The sequence below is a fragment of the Zootoca vivipara genome, chromosome 6 (assembly GCF_965207765.1).
Source record: "Zootoca vivipara chromosome 6, rZooViv2.hap1.1, whole genome shotgun sequence".
In the NCBI taxonomy this organism is placed as follows: Eukaryota; Metazoa; Chordata; class Lepidosauria; order Squamata; family Lacertidae; genus Zootoca; species Zootoca vivipara.
Genome location: NC_142589.1, coordinates 74,719,852 through 74,733,951, shown reverse-complemented (window position 1 = coordinate 74,733,951; position 14,100 = coordinate 74,719,852). Strand labels below are relative to the sequence as shown.

General features: G+C 49.8%; 1 protein-coding gene and 1 long non-coding RNA gene across 5 annotated transcripts in view; one reads left to right on the top strand and one right to left on the bottom strand.

Moving 5' to 3' along the window:
• Positions 1–2,185: 2,185 nt before the first annotated feature.
• ATP1A3 (ATPase Na+/K+ transporting subunit alpha 3) overlaps positions 2,186–14,100 on the bottom strand; it is a 65,096-nt gene continuing 53,181 nt past the window's right edge. For all 4 annotated transcript variants that reach the window (XM_088672626.1, XM_088672628.1, XM_088672627.1 and 1 more), the window contains 7 exons: positions 13,296–13,450; positions 11,938–12,061; positions 9,225–9,370; positions 8,008–8,138; positions 6,273–6,374; positions 4,843–4,934; positions 2,186–3,808 (listed from right to left, as the gene is read on the bottom strand). In XM_088672626.1, coding sequence (XP_088528752.1) covers positions 3,780–3,808; positions 4,843–4,934; positions 6,273–6,374; positions 8,008–8,138; positions 9,225–9,370; positions 11,938–12,061; positions 13,296–13,450 — 779 coding nt within the window. In that variant the 3' untranslated portion in view covers positions 2,186–3,779. The remainder of the gene's footprint in view (positions 3,809–4,842; positions 4,935–6,272; positions 6,375–8,007; positions 8,139–9,224; positions 9,371–11,937; positions 12,062–13,295; positions 13,451–14,100) is intronic.
• On the top strand, positions 3,804–9,825 carry LOC148685463 (uncharacterized). The gene is made up of 2 exons (XR_015950697.1): positions 3,804–8,106; positions 9,252–9,825. It is a non-coding gene; the product is annotated as an uncharacterized LOC148685463 (long non-coding RNA).

The following is a 14,100-nucleotide window of genomic DNA, read 5'->3' as shown; positions in this document are numbered from 1 at the left end:
CAGTTCCCTAGACCTCTATATGATGAGACTCCGCTGCATTTAATGACTGTCATTGCATGCCAAGATGATTAAGCAAAAGAGTGCTGCCTCTCACCGCCATGGCTTGGTTTCCCTGGCAGGGAATGCTTAAATCTCCATTATTTATTTATATTTTGTTGCTGTTAAAGGCACAGGAGCAGTGGGCAGCTAAAAGATTTGGGAGGCATAAACCAGGGGGCAGTGGCAGGGTGGCATCTAAAAGCCCTCTCCAATGCTCTGCAGAATTTAAAAGAGAGGAAGAAATTATAGCTCAGTTGACAAGAGCACGAGATCCTTAATTTCCGGGTCGTGGGTTTCAACCCCATGTTTGGTGCAGTATTCCTGCACTGCAGGTTGTTGTCCTACATGACCCTCAAGGTCCCTTCTGGCTGTAAAATTCTATGAATTCTGTGAAAACGGGCCACCGCCCAGCCAAGCACCAGGATCTTGCCACCTTTCCTTCGTCAGCAACTTCAGCCCGCTTTGTCACCATGGCAATACCCTGCTCTCTCTCTCTCCATCCTTCTGTTGCCGTGGCGATGACCTCCTCCTCTCTCTCCCCACTCCCCACCCCATGGGAGCCAGATGGAAAAAGCAATCCGATTAAATTAGCTGCGTCAAGAGGCATCTTTCGAGTTAGAGGACAGTGCCAGACAGTGGGGAGGAGGTCAGGACAGAGCTGAAGCCTCAGAAGGGAACTTGGGAAAGAGAGGAAGAGCAGTGGAGGGCATCCCAGGTCAAGGCTCTCTCTTTTTATTATTATCCACCGAACCCCACCCCAACCCACCGCAGTGCCACCAGCAACCAGCCATCCTCGCTCAGCTGTTTGCTGCAGTGCTGGGAAGAGGCTGCTTGTCTCCCTCCTGTGGCCAAACACAGAACAACAAATCCACCCTTAGCTAGAGTCTAAATTCCGTCTCACACCTTTGCAGCTGCTTCTCAGAAGTCACGTAGGCCAGTGTTTCTCAACCAGTGTGCCTCCAGATGTTTTGGGACTACAACTCCCATCATTCCTGACCACTGGTCTTGCTAGCTAGGGATGATGGGAGTTGTAGTCCCAAAACATCTGGAGGCACACTGGTTGAGAAACACTGACGTAGGCAACATTTAATTCAAGCATGATGCCTGGCTGTGTGCCCCTCCCCACCCCACCCCACCCCAATTTGCTAAGCAAGAGTAGCTGTCTCCCCATCAGCAAAGCCACAGCGAATCAGATGCACTTAACAGTGGCACTTGGGTCATTTTGCTCCATATATCGTGCAAGATCTTTAATGCCTAATGTCTTAATAAGCAGCCCTATAAAAGCTTTGGCTGAGACCATCTAAAAACCACATTTCCCTTTCCTTTTCTCTTGGGTTTTCTTCTCAGAGTGAATTGGCACATTATGAAGGATCAAGTGTAGAAGAATTCTGGGCTGCATCACTTCAGAGGGAAGGGGGGCAGTTCTTTATGCATGCATGCAAAAAAAAAAAAAGCTATATATAGCCAGCAGAGCGAGGATGGAGTTACTCTAAAACTTTCTCTACGGCAGCAGTTCTGCCACACTGGTTTTGTAGGAGAGGATGGCAAGGGTGGCAGGTAGACAATCAAACATCTAAACCAGGCATCCATCCCCAAACTTCGGCCCTCCAGATGTTTTGGACTACAATTCCCATCATCCCTGACCACTGGTCCTCTTAGCTAGGGATCATGGGAGTTGTAGGCCAAAACATCTGGAGGGCCGCAGTTTGGGGATGCCTGATCTAAACATTTCAGTGTAAGTGCAGTGTCGTATGGTATCAATTTTTTTTTTTTTGCATTATATGGATAGATACCTTTTTAAAATGAGAGCGGGAGCATCAAGCGATACTGAGGACAACCCTGGTTCTGATCCAGAGTCACCATTCATTGTGGCACAACAAATTTTTATTCTGAAAGTGTGGCCCAGAGGGGAAAAAGTTTGAGAGCCACTGCTCTCCAGTGTGTTCATGTACTTAGTAAGGGGCAATTATACACAACAACCTCCACTCTGAATTGATACAGCCCAGAATTTCAACACCTTGGTCTCACCACTTCATTCTGCGTAATGAGTATTCGGGCTATTTATTGCGCACCATTTCTCCTAACAGAAACACAGAGACACACACACACAGAGATATATGTAATGAGACTGCTATATCTCATATATTAAATATTCCACTTCTGGTTTTTATTTCTTAAATCGGTTTTTTTCCTCCTTGTTTTTGTTGGTTCACATGACAACACAATCCCAAAATGGGAAGGGGAGATGGGACAGGACAGACTACATCTCCCCCCCCCCACGGGTGCTTTGTGTCCCCACTCCCCTCCCCACCCGAAACACAAAGAAAATAAAGGTTTATTGAGGGGGGGCACACAGAGGTGAAGTTGCCTCACCCAGTCAGAAGCCAGAGAGGTCCCTCTACTCCCACCTCAGGGTAGATGAGGAAGGGCACATTTTCTCCTGGGGAGGGGGCTATGGCTGAGGTCTCTGCTCTGTACAGGGTTGTGGGCCAAGGAAATGGGGAAAAGGTCCGCCCAAGGGGAGAGGGTGGTGTTCAGCACCAGTGGGAATGACTGCCAGGAGGGTCCCCGCTTCCTCTCGATGGGTTACCTTGGGACAGAAGGGTAACAACCTGGCCCCCGCATACACGCACACGCACACACACACGCACACACACACACACACACACACACAGAGGACGGGGGGGGGGAGAGAAAGCTGCTGTCTTGGTCCTATGAGAGCAAATCTGTACATGCAGAGGAGAGAGACTCCGGACTCCTGGGTTTCATTTACACATCTAGCGGGAGTCCGAGTCGAGAGGGGAGGGGTGCGGGAGCCAGGAGAAAAGGGGACGAGAAATCCTGGCGCGTTTTGTTCTTGAAAGGTTTTTGTTGTTGTTCGCCTTTGTGCTGCAACACTCACCACCCGACACACACACCCCAAAAAAACTTGATAGGAGGAGGGAGGCCAAGGAAGCGTAGATGGGCAGTTGAGGGTCACCCATGGCTGACCTCTGTTCCCCTCTCGTGCGTACACACACACACACACGTACACACACACATGTACACACATATCCCCCACAGGAGCAGGGGTGGGGGAGAAAATGGGAAATGACGAGGGTAGGGGGGCAAAAGGAGTTTCCCTCCCCAAACCTGGGGGGTCAAAAGCTTTACTACTGCTAACCAGATAACAGTAAACCCCTGCCCGCCCGCCCGAAACCCTGTCCCGTTTGGCTCACGTAATCCGAGGCATGTTGTTTTGGGGGTGCTGCTGGTCCCCGGGTTCAATCCCAGCTATGGAAGGGAAAATTTGATGTCGGGGCAATGGTTGGTGGGTGAAAATGGGTTTTGCCGAGGTAAATAAATATTGCCCCTCACACACACACCCATGCCCCCCTCCCCCTCCCCCCCACCAGGCTGCTCCGAAAAACTAAAGGAAGAATATGGCAGAGAGCAGAGGTTGAGGTGTGTGTGGGGTGGCGGTTTTCCCCTCCCCACTGCACCCCTCCATCCTGGGACATGTGTGCAGGATGAGACAGGATGGCTTTCCCATCTCAGCCACTGGGGTCTGGGGAAATGAAGGCGGGGAACGTGGTTTTGTTGTTTCTGTGTCCGAACTTATGGTCCTGGCATCAGGCTCTTTCTCTCTCTCTCAATCTCTCTCTCTCTCTCATAATTAGGCAGGGAGGATAGGCAGAATTTTGGAGGGGAGAGCACTCCCCTTTAAGGGGAGACAACCAGCCACGGACAAGGGAGGAGACTCAGTAGTAGGTTTCTTTCTCCACCCATCCTGCAAAACAAAATAAACAACCAACATGAGCAGGCAGCAGTGGTAGGCAAGGTTCTCCAGTCATCATCCCCCTACCCTGGCTCCACCCTCACGTCTCCCACCCATCCGCTCTCCCTCTGTACCCCCACCCAGAAGATGATGATAATCCTTATTACTAGGATAATTAGTCGCATTCAATGGTGGTAAGCTTCTCTTCTCAAGCTCCAAGGCAAGGCACCCTATTTTTGCATATTCCCTGCCCCAAGCCACAGCAACTCTCTGCGCCCTCTGAAAGGCTCTTTCTAATAAAGTCAGGGGAATCTCCAGAACTGGCCAGGAGATGGATCAGTGGAAAATTAAGGCAGGAGATGGATCAGAGCAAAATTTAAGTGTACCCTGGGCCACATAAGAGGTGCAATCCCATCGTTGGTTACAACCTGTATCATTCATTGTTGTTGCTATTCTATCAATAGGTATGGTGTTTACTGAAGAAGACAAGTCCCTGCCCAAATAGTTTACAACAGACTTCCTCAACCTCGGCCCTCCAGATGTTTTGAGACTACAATTCCCATCATCCCTGACCACTGGTCCTGCTAGCTAGGGATCATGGGAGTTGGAGGCCAAAAACATCTGGAGGGCCGAGGTTGAGGAAGCCTGGTTTACAATCTAAAATGTCGACATTGGGGAGATGTGGGAATTGGGGGGCATGAAAGAGGACAGCAAGGGAGAAAGTTCAGTTTAGATTGTAAGCACCTTGAGGGGGGACCTTTATCTTGTTTATATGAAGTTGTGAAGTCTATAAATAAATATATTATTAAAAAAAAAAAAGGGTGCCTACAACCCTTATTTCAAACTCAACTCAGTTCTACACAAAAGCAGGCCCGTGGAAATGAATGGATCTAAGTTAGTAATGTCCATTCATTTCAGTGGGTCTATTCTGGGTGAGGCTAATAGTGGGCACAGCCCCAGGGATGGGGAGCTTCCCGCTTCAACACCATCTCCCCAATATTCCTCACGCTCCGCAGCAAACTCTCGACTCTCCTGGCCCCACTCACCTCCTGGGTTACGGCGCAGTATAAGTTTACGGATTTCATCGTACACAAAAATGAGGAAGCTGTAAGGGAATGCGCAGAACCACCAGCTGGGCCTGAGGAGAGAAGGAAAGATCAGCACAAGAGGCAAGGAGAGGGTGGTTGTGTGTGTGTGTGTGTGTGTGTCTCCACACAAGGATTCCCAAGACTGAAACAGACATCCTGGGTGTGATCAAGCCTCCTCCAAATGAAAAGTCCTTGTGCCAGAGATGGAAAGACTCCTCCGTCTTGTCTGAAAACCACGTCCGCACCATACATTTAAAGCACTATGATACTGCTTTAAATATGGCATCCCCCCAAAGGATTACAGGAGCTGAGGTTTGCTCCAAGGGTGCTCAGAGAGCTACAATTTCCAGAGTGGTTTAACAATTAATCCTCCTTCACGGGGAACTCTGTGGAATTGTAGCTCTGTGAGGGAAATAGGGGTCTCCTGGCAATCTCTCAGCACCCTTAATGAACTACAGCTCCCAGAATTCTTTGGGGGGGAAGCCGTGGCTGTCTAACACAGTATCATAGTTCTAAAAATGTATGGTGTGAACATGGCCTAAGGCAGGGATTGAACCTGGGACCAGGGCCGGCTCGCCCATTGGCTCTAGTGGTGCGGGGCGCCAGGGCGCCTGGGTGCTGAGGGACGCCCCAGCAAGTGGAGGAGCTGTGCGGCGGCCTCCCTTTTCCCTCCTCTGAGTCTTGCATGCCTGTCAGCTGCTCCGCTCAGGGGAGAGCAGGGAACAGGGGCACTAGGACCCTGTTCCGCTCTGCAGCGCCAGGGTCATCCCTCACTCCGGCGCTGTGTTTCATTGGTAGTGGTGACGCCACATGGCAGCTCTACCAATGAAACGCAGTGCCCTGTTGGCGCAAGGAAACGGCCAGGAGGCCTCCTGGCACTGCCCAGACCCACCCTGGCCGGGGTCGCGGGAGATGGCCAGGAAGGCCTGCTGGGAGAAGGGAGGAAGGCCGCGCGGAGCAGCGGTGCCCCTCCCCCACTCAATCCGGCATCTCTGGCCCCACGGGAGACAGACAGGGCCATGAGAAGCCAACGGGCGGCCTCCGGCACAGCGCGGCCCCACTGTGAGGTGTGGGGGCCGTTGTGAGGCTCCCCCTGCCGCCCGGCACGCCAGGCCCTAACGCTGTGCCAGGGAGGCTCTCCCCACTGGCTCCATGGCATGCCCATCTGGCCTCCGCTGCCGGCGGGAGGGCTCCGGGATTCCCTGAGGCCTTCCGGCACAAGCGCCTCCAGGGAAGGTAAGAGCTTTCCTTTTTCCCTTTTTTTAAAAAGGGGGGGTGCCCGAGGGATCTTTACACCAGGGCGCCCGATGAGCTTAAGACGGCCCTGCCTGGGACATTCTACATGCCAAGCAAGATGCTCTACCACTGAGCCACAGGTCTGTACTCACTTCAGGGGGTACATTCTCAGCGCCACATCCATGCCAGGGCAGTAGGACAGGAAGGCGGCCAAGGCAGTCTCCTCAAAGAGGCCAAAAATAAGGATCTTGTTTCTGAAGGGGGAAAGAGAGAGAAAGTGAAAGAGAGGCATACTCTTGTTATAAGTCACCTGTTGCCCCCTGAGATTCCATTGGAACCTCTGTTTTTCGAAAATAACCCATTTCTCTGCTGTGATTGGCAGGTGAGTGCCACCCCCTGGGGGCTGCCCAGTTGGCATTGGCCCACTTCAGGGCCTTTCCAGTGGCAGCCCCACTTTTGTGGAGAGCCTTCCCTCATGAGGCATCTCTTGCTTCTCTCATTATTGTCTTTCAGGAGAAATTTAAAAACAATCCTGCTTACCTAGATGACTAAAAAACACTGTTCCCGGCAACCCTGAGATCCATGTCTTTAGAATGTTTTAAAGTGTTTTTAGAAAGTTTATTTTTTTAAAAAAAAATACAAAACCCTAGCTTGCAAGGGAGCCTAAGGGTCATCTAGCCAAAAAACCCTGCAATGATTATTGATATGTTTGCTCTCCTGGGCTCTTCCCAGAGGAATTTATTTAAATAAATACAATATTTCAAAACCCAGACATGGCAAACTCATCCAGTGTGAAGGGAAAACTTGTATCCTTAAACATGTAGGAGTCATGCACTAATAGCCAATCACAGAATTATAGTTGGAAGGGACCTCCAAGGGTCATCTAGTCCAACCCCCTGCAATGCAGGAATCTGTTGTCCAACACAGGATTTGAACCCACAACCTGGGGATCAATAGTCTCACACTCCACCAACTCCATCTTCTCGTAGGGTCCTTTCACACCCTGTGGGCTCCCAGATGTTGTTGGGTCCCCACCAGCCCAGGGATTATGGGTGCAACATCCAGAGGGCCGTAAGATCCCAACTCATGCTGTGGTACCCTCCTGCTTCTACAACGGATGAAGTTGTATGGCCCACATCGGCAGAGGCAACCCTACAGAGGACAGTGCTCACTGTGTCCTGGAACAGATATACAGTCATACCTTGGTGGTTGAACTTAATCCGTTCCGGGAGTCCGTTCAACTCCCAGAACTGTTCGAAAACCAAGGTGCGGCTTCTGATTGGCTACAGGAAACTTCCTGCAGCCAATCGGAAGCCACAGAAGCCGCGCCAGAAATTTGGCTTCCAAAAACACTTCTGGGTTTTTGATGTTCAGGAGCCAAAACGTTTGGCAACTAAGGCATTCAACATCCAAGGTTTGACTGTAGTAACTTGACAATGACCAGCACAGAGGTCCTTCAACATGACATTTAAAAAAAAAAAATGAAAATATAATGAATGCATGAGATAAACTCATATTAGAAAATACACTTGCCGTGCAGTGTCATCACCACAGAGTTTGACTGCACCTTCCTAACAAAGTCACTCTTTGTGGCGTGTTGCAGTTTGCTTCCACGTAATGTGTGGGGCATCCTATAGCCACCAAAGGGGGGTGGAATCTCTAGGGATTCCTCGATCCTTGTATGCCAGGGGTTCCTGCCCAGGGGTCACAGCCTTTGAATCACGGATGCATAATAAGCAAAGCCTTCATTTTTCAGCTGCAGATTTGGGACTCTTCCCTCTGTTGTGCACTCAATGTGTACGGGTTTCTCTTCCACAATCCTTTTTTTCCTGGTGTCAAAACAGAATTACGGTTTCTTTGAGCAAATGGAAAATCAAGCAGCCTTACCTCATGCCCTGCTGGAAGACTGAATTCCTTCTGGTTTTGCAGATGATCAAGTCAGCCCACTGCACCACCACGATGCTGACGAAGAAGGCTGTGTGGCAGGTGAACTCTACCACTTTGCGCTGCTCGTAGGTCTAGGAGCAGAGGGGGTGGAATCAGTAGGGCACCGGGGGGGGGGGAACCAGAAACCTGCAACCCTGACATTCTCACCTGCCACCCTCTCTGTCTCTCCAAACCAATCCCTGCTCAGCCTTGTTGAAATTTAGGATTAAATCATATATGATGCAGGTGTGCGACAGGTAAAAATGCACCTTGGCTGAAAGTGAGGGTTGCAGGCACTGTGGCAATGATTGCAAAGCCCACTAGGGGCACCAGCATTATGCAAAGGCACCACTGGTGAGCTGATTGTCAGCAACTGCAAAGCCCTTTGCTCCTTTTCCTGTGTGGGTTAATTTCAAACCACACAGGCAAAGGAGAACAGTCACCTGACACCACTGTGCCATCGGGTGATTGACGGGTGGGGAGGGAACCTGTGGCCTGGCAGGTGCTGGTAGAGGGCCATGGATTCCCCAGGCCTGCTCTACAGCACTACCATAAGTCCTGTTTGACAGAGCACAGTATTTGAAGGTTGCCCTGGCTGAGCCCAGTTTAAAGAATTGTTTAAAGGGCTTGGCATCATTTTCATCTTAAACTGCTCAAGAAACACTGCCGTGTAGGTCTCATTTTCTTCCCATTTCACAGAAATGGAACTGAGTTTGACAAAGAGGAAATGGCCTAGGGCATCCCAGTGGTACTGCACCGGCAACAGGCTTTGTGGGGACCTCGGAACATGAAGGCCCTCAATGTGGGCCCCATTTTCAGTGTGTCTGCCCCCCACATTGCCTCGTCATTCCTGCCACCTGCTTGTTTGCCAGTCAGAGCCAAAAATCAGGCCCTGAGTGGCAGCTCCTCCTCCTCACAACCACAGCCACCGACCAGTTATGACTTACATTCTGAGTCACAAAACATATTTTCCTGCACCAGACCAAAGTTGATCATTCCCCACCCCCACCCCCTGCTCCCTTATATGTATTTGACCCCATTCAACTTCACTTAACACATTGGCACTCTGTTTAATTTCTGGCATCTGCCCACTGCCAGAAACATTCATTTGCTGCAATTCCACAAAATGCCCAGCCTCACTCACAGCTGTGCAAGCAAAATGGGCTCCCTCTTCTTACCCATTGTTGCCCATACGAATCTTCCAGATCGTTGCATGTCCGGTCATCCCAGTTGAGGCGGATGCCAACGAGAACAGATGGAAGGAACCCGTTCTCGGCCAAGATCACAAAGTAGGAGAAGAAACCGCCCAACGCCTGAATCATTCCTGCAAAAAAAGAAGTGGAGAGTTGGTGACCAGAAGGGCAGAAAGCAGGGAGACCCACAGTGGGTGGAGCCAGAGCCCTGGATAGGCGGAGTCAAGAACCAATGACAGATGGAGCCCACTAATTATGGGGGCGGGCTTTCCCCCTACCCTCCTCCCTGCTGGGTTCTGCAAGAGGCAACACTGAGATTGAAGAGGAGCAAACTGTCAGACAATGCTACCCCTTGGAGTGGTAATAAGTAATAAGGCAGGCAGGTGGGGGCTTCGTGAGGGCAGGCTAAGCTGTTGAGAATTCAGTTCCATCTTAAGGGGACAGGCATGTAGCTGTTGCATGTCACATGCCTGTCTGCACTTCCATTGTATATTGCTATTGCTTTTGCTGTGCTGTGCTGATGAAGAAGGAGAGGACATGTTTTTCTCTCTCCTGAGATATGCTTAATAAATGCCTGTAAATATGCCAACACGTCTCTCTCTCTGTGGCCGCTCAAGCTACGTGGATTCTGCAAACAGCGTGCCTAGGCTCTTGAGTCTAGGTCATTATCTCCTGGCTGCACTGGAGGGTCGATGGCTGGTAGGGCACGGGGCTCTGGCAACTACAAGGTGTTTGCCAACATAAGCTGGGGGGTGGGGGGCAATGCCCCACTTGCTCTAATATACCAGCCTCTGCTGGTCCATGCCCTTCAAGCACATGGCTCCCATTTCAGCCACCTTAACGCTTCTAATCCTCCTTACTCAGGTCTAAGCCTACACGTTTGCCCTGTGGATAAAGCCACAGGTCATTAGCCCGCATGCGCAGCACAAATGCCTTCCCCCAAGACCCACAGCAGCTACAAAGCTTCCCTGTCTGCTTGGCCAGAGTTTGCTTCTCACTCACCACAGGAGGCCAGATGAGCAGCTATTCGCAGACCTAACAATTTTGGCAACAGAAGCATGTAATCTGGAATCTGACCCCGAATTAAATATCCACCTTGAGTAGTTAACTGCTGACCAGAGGCATTTATGTAAGTGTGGTAGGGACCTGGGAGACCACTGGGTTCAGATTCCAACTCAGCCATGAAGTTCACTAGGTCCATAACTCCTTCTCAGCTGTGCCTATCTCACAGGGTTGTTGCAGGGAGCAAAATGGGCCTATATGCTACCTTGAGCTCCTTGGAGGAAAGGTGAGGCGTACATGTAATAATAAAAGGAAGACGGATAAACCAGATTGACATGTTGCACGGTCCTCCAAATATCATAGGAACCTAGGAAGCTACCTTATCTTCAAGTAGGGCTGGGAAAGAACCCTGTCTGAAATCTTGGAGAGCTGCTGCCAGACAGTGCAGACCAGGGGTTCCCAACAAAATTTTCTCGAGGACCCCTCATCGAGCCACTATTGTGACAAGGACCCCCATTAATTCCTAATTCCTAATCTAATTTTTCCAGTAAGCTTAACACTGATCTTGGAAGGGTTAGGTTCAAGGGACGCCGACGATTTAGGTTCAATGGACACTGACAAGATCGGTTTGAGAGTCACTGACTTACTTGCTTGAACATCAAATGCATTATCTTCCTCTTCATCTGTAGGCCTTTGTCGTTTTAACGAACCACTTTTTAACCAACAGTCCATTTTTAACTATGCGAACTGTAGCTTCCGCGAAAAACAACGCTTTGTTTACAAACACTACTGTTTTGCAAAGAGGCAGCGCGCGCCAGGAAGGAGGGAGGGGAATGGAGAAGACAGGGTACCTGTGCAGTAGCGCACAAATGAAGCCGACGCACGCAAAGCATCTTGGGGAGGTGAGCGTTAGTAGAATGCGTGCGCTGCCTCTTTGCAAAACAGTAGTGTTTGTAAAGCACCACCTAACGGCATACAGCAGAACTACTGCCTCTATCTAATTCTAGTTTTGCGCTAGACTCTGCTCATGCAGGAAGCGGCCAAAACAAAAAATCTGTTATCATACGAAATATATTTAATATTTTTTTTATTCTAATAGCATCTTGCGGACCCCTCTGGCATAGCTCGCGGACCCCTGGGGGTCCCCGGACCACCTGTTGGGAACCACTGGTGTAGACAATGCTGGCCTAGATGAACCAGTGGCCTGATTCAAGAGAAGGCAGCTTTCTATATAAAGCTGCAACCCTGTGCACAGTTACTTGGGAGCAAGTCCTATTCTCACTACTCTGAGAAATATTTCTGTCTCTGCCACAGAGGACTTGCCTTGGGACACATGCTTATTTGCAGTCCCTTTTTTTTTAAGTGCAAATATTTTTTATTGGTTTTCATGTAAATACAATAACAACATATGACTCCACCCACAACCCAAGAATCTCTGTGGAGAAGATGCTTGAACTGATAATGCATAAATAAACATATTGCTGTACACTGTGCGCTGCATATGGAACTTAATAAGAACGTACCACTGGACAAAGTTACTTGCATTCCTGGGTCCCATTTCTGCCACTGGGACCAGCAGCCAAGCACCTGCATGTTGGCCTCATTTTCCAACACCTGCCTGATTCATCCCCACTCAACTCCCTTCTCCACCTGGGGATGCTCAGCCCTGCTCGGTGGCTGTCCCCCATTTACTCACCAATCTGCCCGTAGGCCATGCTGATCAGCCTCTCATTCACCAGCTTGTCAGTCCTGGGGTTTCGTGGCTGTCGCTTCATGATGTCACTCTCAGCTGCTTCATAAGCCAAGGAGATGGCTGGCACCTGGAGGAAGAATTGAGAGGGTCGGCAGGATTGCAGGGCTGGGGGCTGAAGTTTTGGGGTGTAGGTGAGGGGGTGGGGAGCCTGTGCTAACGGATCACCTCCCATCAGCCCTGGCTAACATGGTCAATGGTTAGGGATGATGAGAACTGTTCGAGCACCTCTAAAATTGGGGATATAGCATTCAGTGACAGAACCGTGGGAAGTTCCAGGATGGTTTTTCTCTGTACTTTTGCTCAGAATGAGTCTGGTGTTCGGAGGCGGCCATTTTGTCAAATTGGGAACACGAAGATTTGAGCCTCTGCCTCCATGCTCAGATTGTAAAAAGTAATATGAGGACAAAGTGCTTTAAAGGAAGGCCTTCCCTAGATACATCAACCAGTTTCAGCATCATGGTTTCTTCACCTCAAATGAACTTGGGGACTGTAGTTCTGCAATGAAATGACAGAATTCTCTGCACTCTGGTAAGAACTACAGCTCCCAAGATTCACTGAAAGATAAAATATTTCCCAGGTTCAAAGATAGTTTCACTTCCGGGGGGGGGGGAATCCCTGCATGCAGAAATCTAGTTATAAAGGAGACTCTTTCAAGACAAGTGTTTAGAATCTCAACTTCTCGCCATCTAGTTTTCCATGTGCAGGTATTGCTTTCAGGTAGGAGCACTCAGAGATACTACCTTTCCTCACACACAGTGGCACAGTTGAGTAACTTTTATCATGCAGTTCACACTTGGTTTGTGCCAGGCTTTAGTTGGGCTTTTGACACAGAAGTGAACCAGGGCTCCTCCCCAGAGCCTGAGTCCAATCAGAAGATGGGTTGGGAAGAAGAAGAAGCAATGGGAATTTAGGAATATCTGAGTTCTAGATAAATGCCCTCCTGATGGTGCAGCAGTAAAAGTGTTAGCACATCTGCAAAGCTAAGCAGGGTCTGGTATGGTTTCAAATTGGATGGGAAACCAGCGTGTTGAGATTCCTGCATTGCAAGGGGTAGTCAACCATTTTATACCTACTGCCCTACTAACACATCTTTCTTGAAGGTAAAAGTTCCTTACCGCCCACCAGTGCTCGATGGAAGGAGGATTCAGCTTGTGCCGTAGAAGCCCCTACTGCCCACCTAGAATCCTGAAACGCCCACTAGTGGGTGGTAGGGACCAGGTTGACAACCCCTGGCCTAGAGGACCCTCGGGTTGGATTGAGTTGGAAGAAAGCGTGTCTGTGTGTGAGGGGAGGAGACTCACCATGTCAGTGCCCAAGTCAATGCAGAGGATGGTGATGGTACCCAGAGGCAGAGGGATGTTGGCCATGATGAACAGCAGGAAGGGGGTGATCTCAGGGATGTTGCTGGTCAAGGTGTAGGCAATGGATTTCTTCAGGTTGTCAAAGATCAGGCGTCCTGGCCAGAGGGAGACACATGGGCGTAAGGGGGAGAGACAGGGGGCACAGCTGGGGGGGCAGGGGGAATGGGATTCCCAAATGTCAGAGCAAGCCAGATTTCCGCACTCCCTGCTCTCGCCCACAACTCAATTGCTACTACTGCCTTCTTCCCTTTAGGACTAACGCTCCCCAAACTTTTCACGTTGCTGACACATTTTATGGACATGCGTCATTTCGTGAGATGGTAATTCAGTTTTACTAGCAAGCCGGAGGTTAAACTATGGTAAACCCTTTCCAGCCCCAGGAGGGGCATGGGGAGCGTTTGCGCAACACACCTACACATTGCAGCCGACACACTGATGTGCTGTGACATGCAGTTAGGAAAGCTCTGCTTTAGAAGGATCTTGAAATGAAAGGGCGAAATAAGGAACAATTCCTCAGCCAATCCACTAAGAACGGTTTAAGAGGGGTTGCCTTTAGGTACCGAGAGGGAAGTAATGCACACAAAATATTTATTGAATCAATTTAAATTAAAAAATTGCCCTAGTAGCCTCCTGGAGATTTTCAATTAAAAGTTGCACAGGCATTTATTGGGGATGGCTTAGATCAGGGGTAACAGATGCAGTCCCTTCTGGATGAGACCTGCAGGTACAGGGCAGTATATAAATG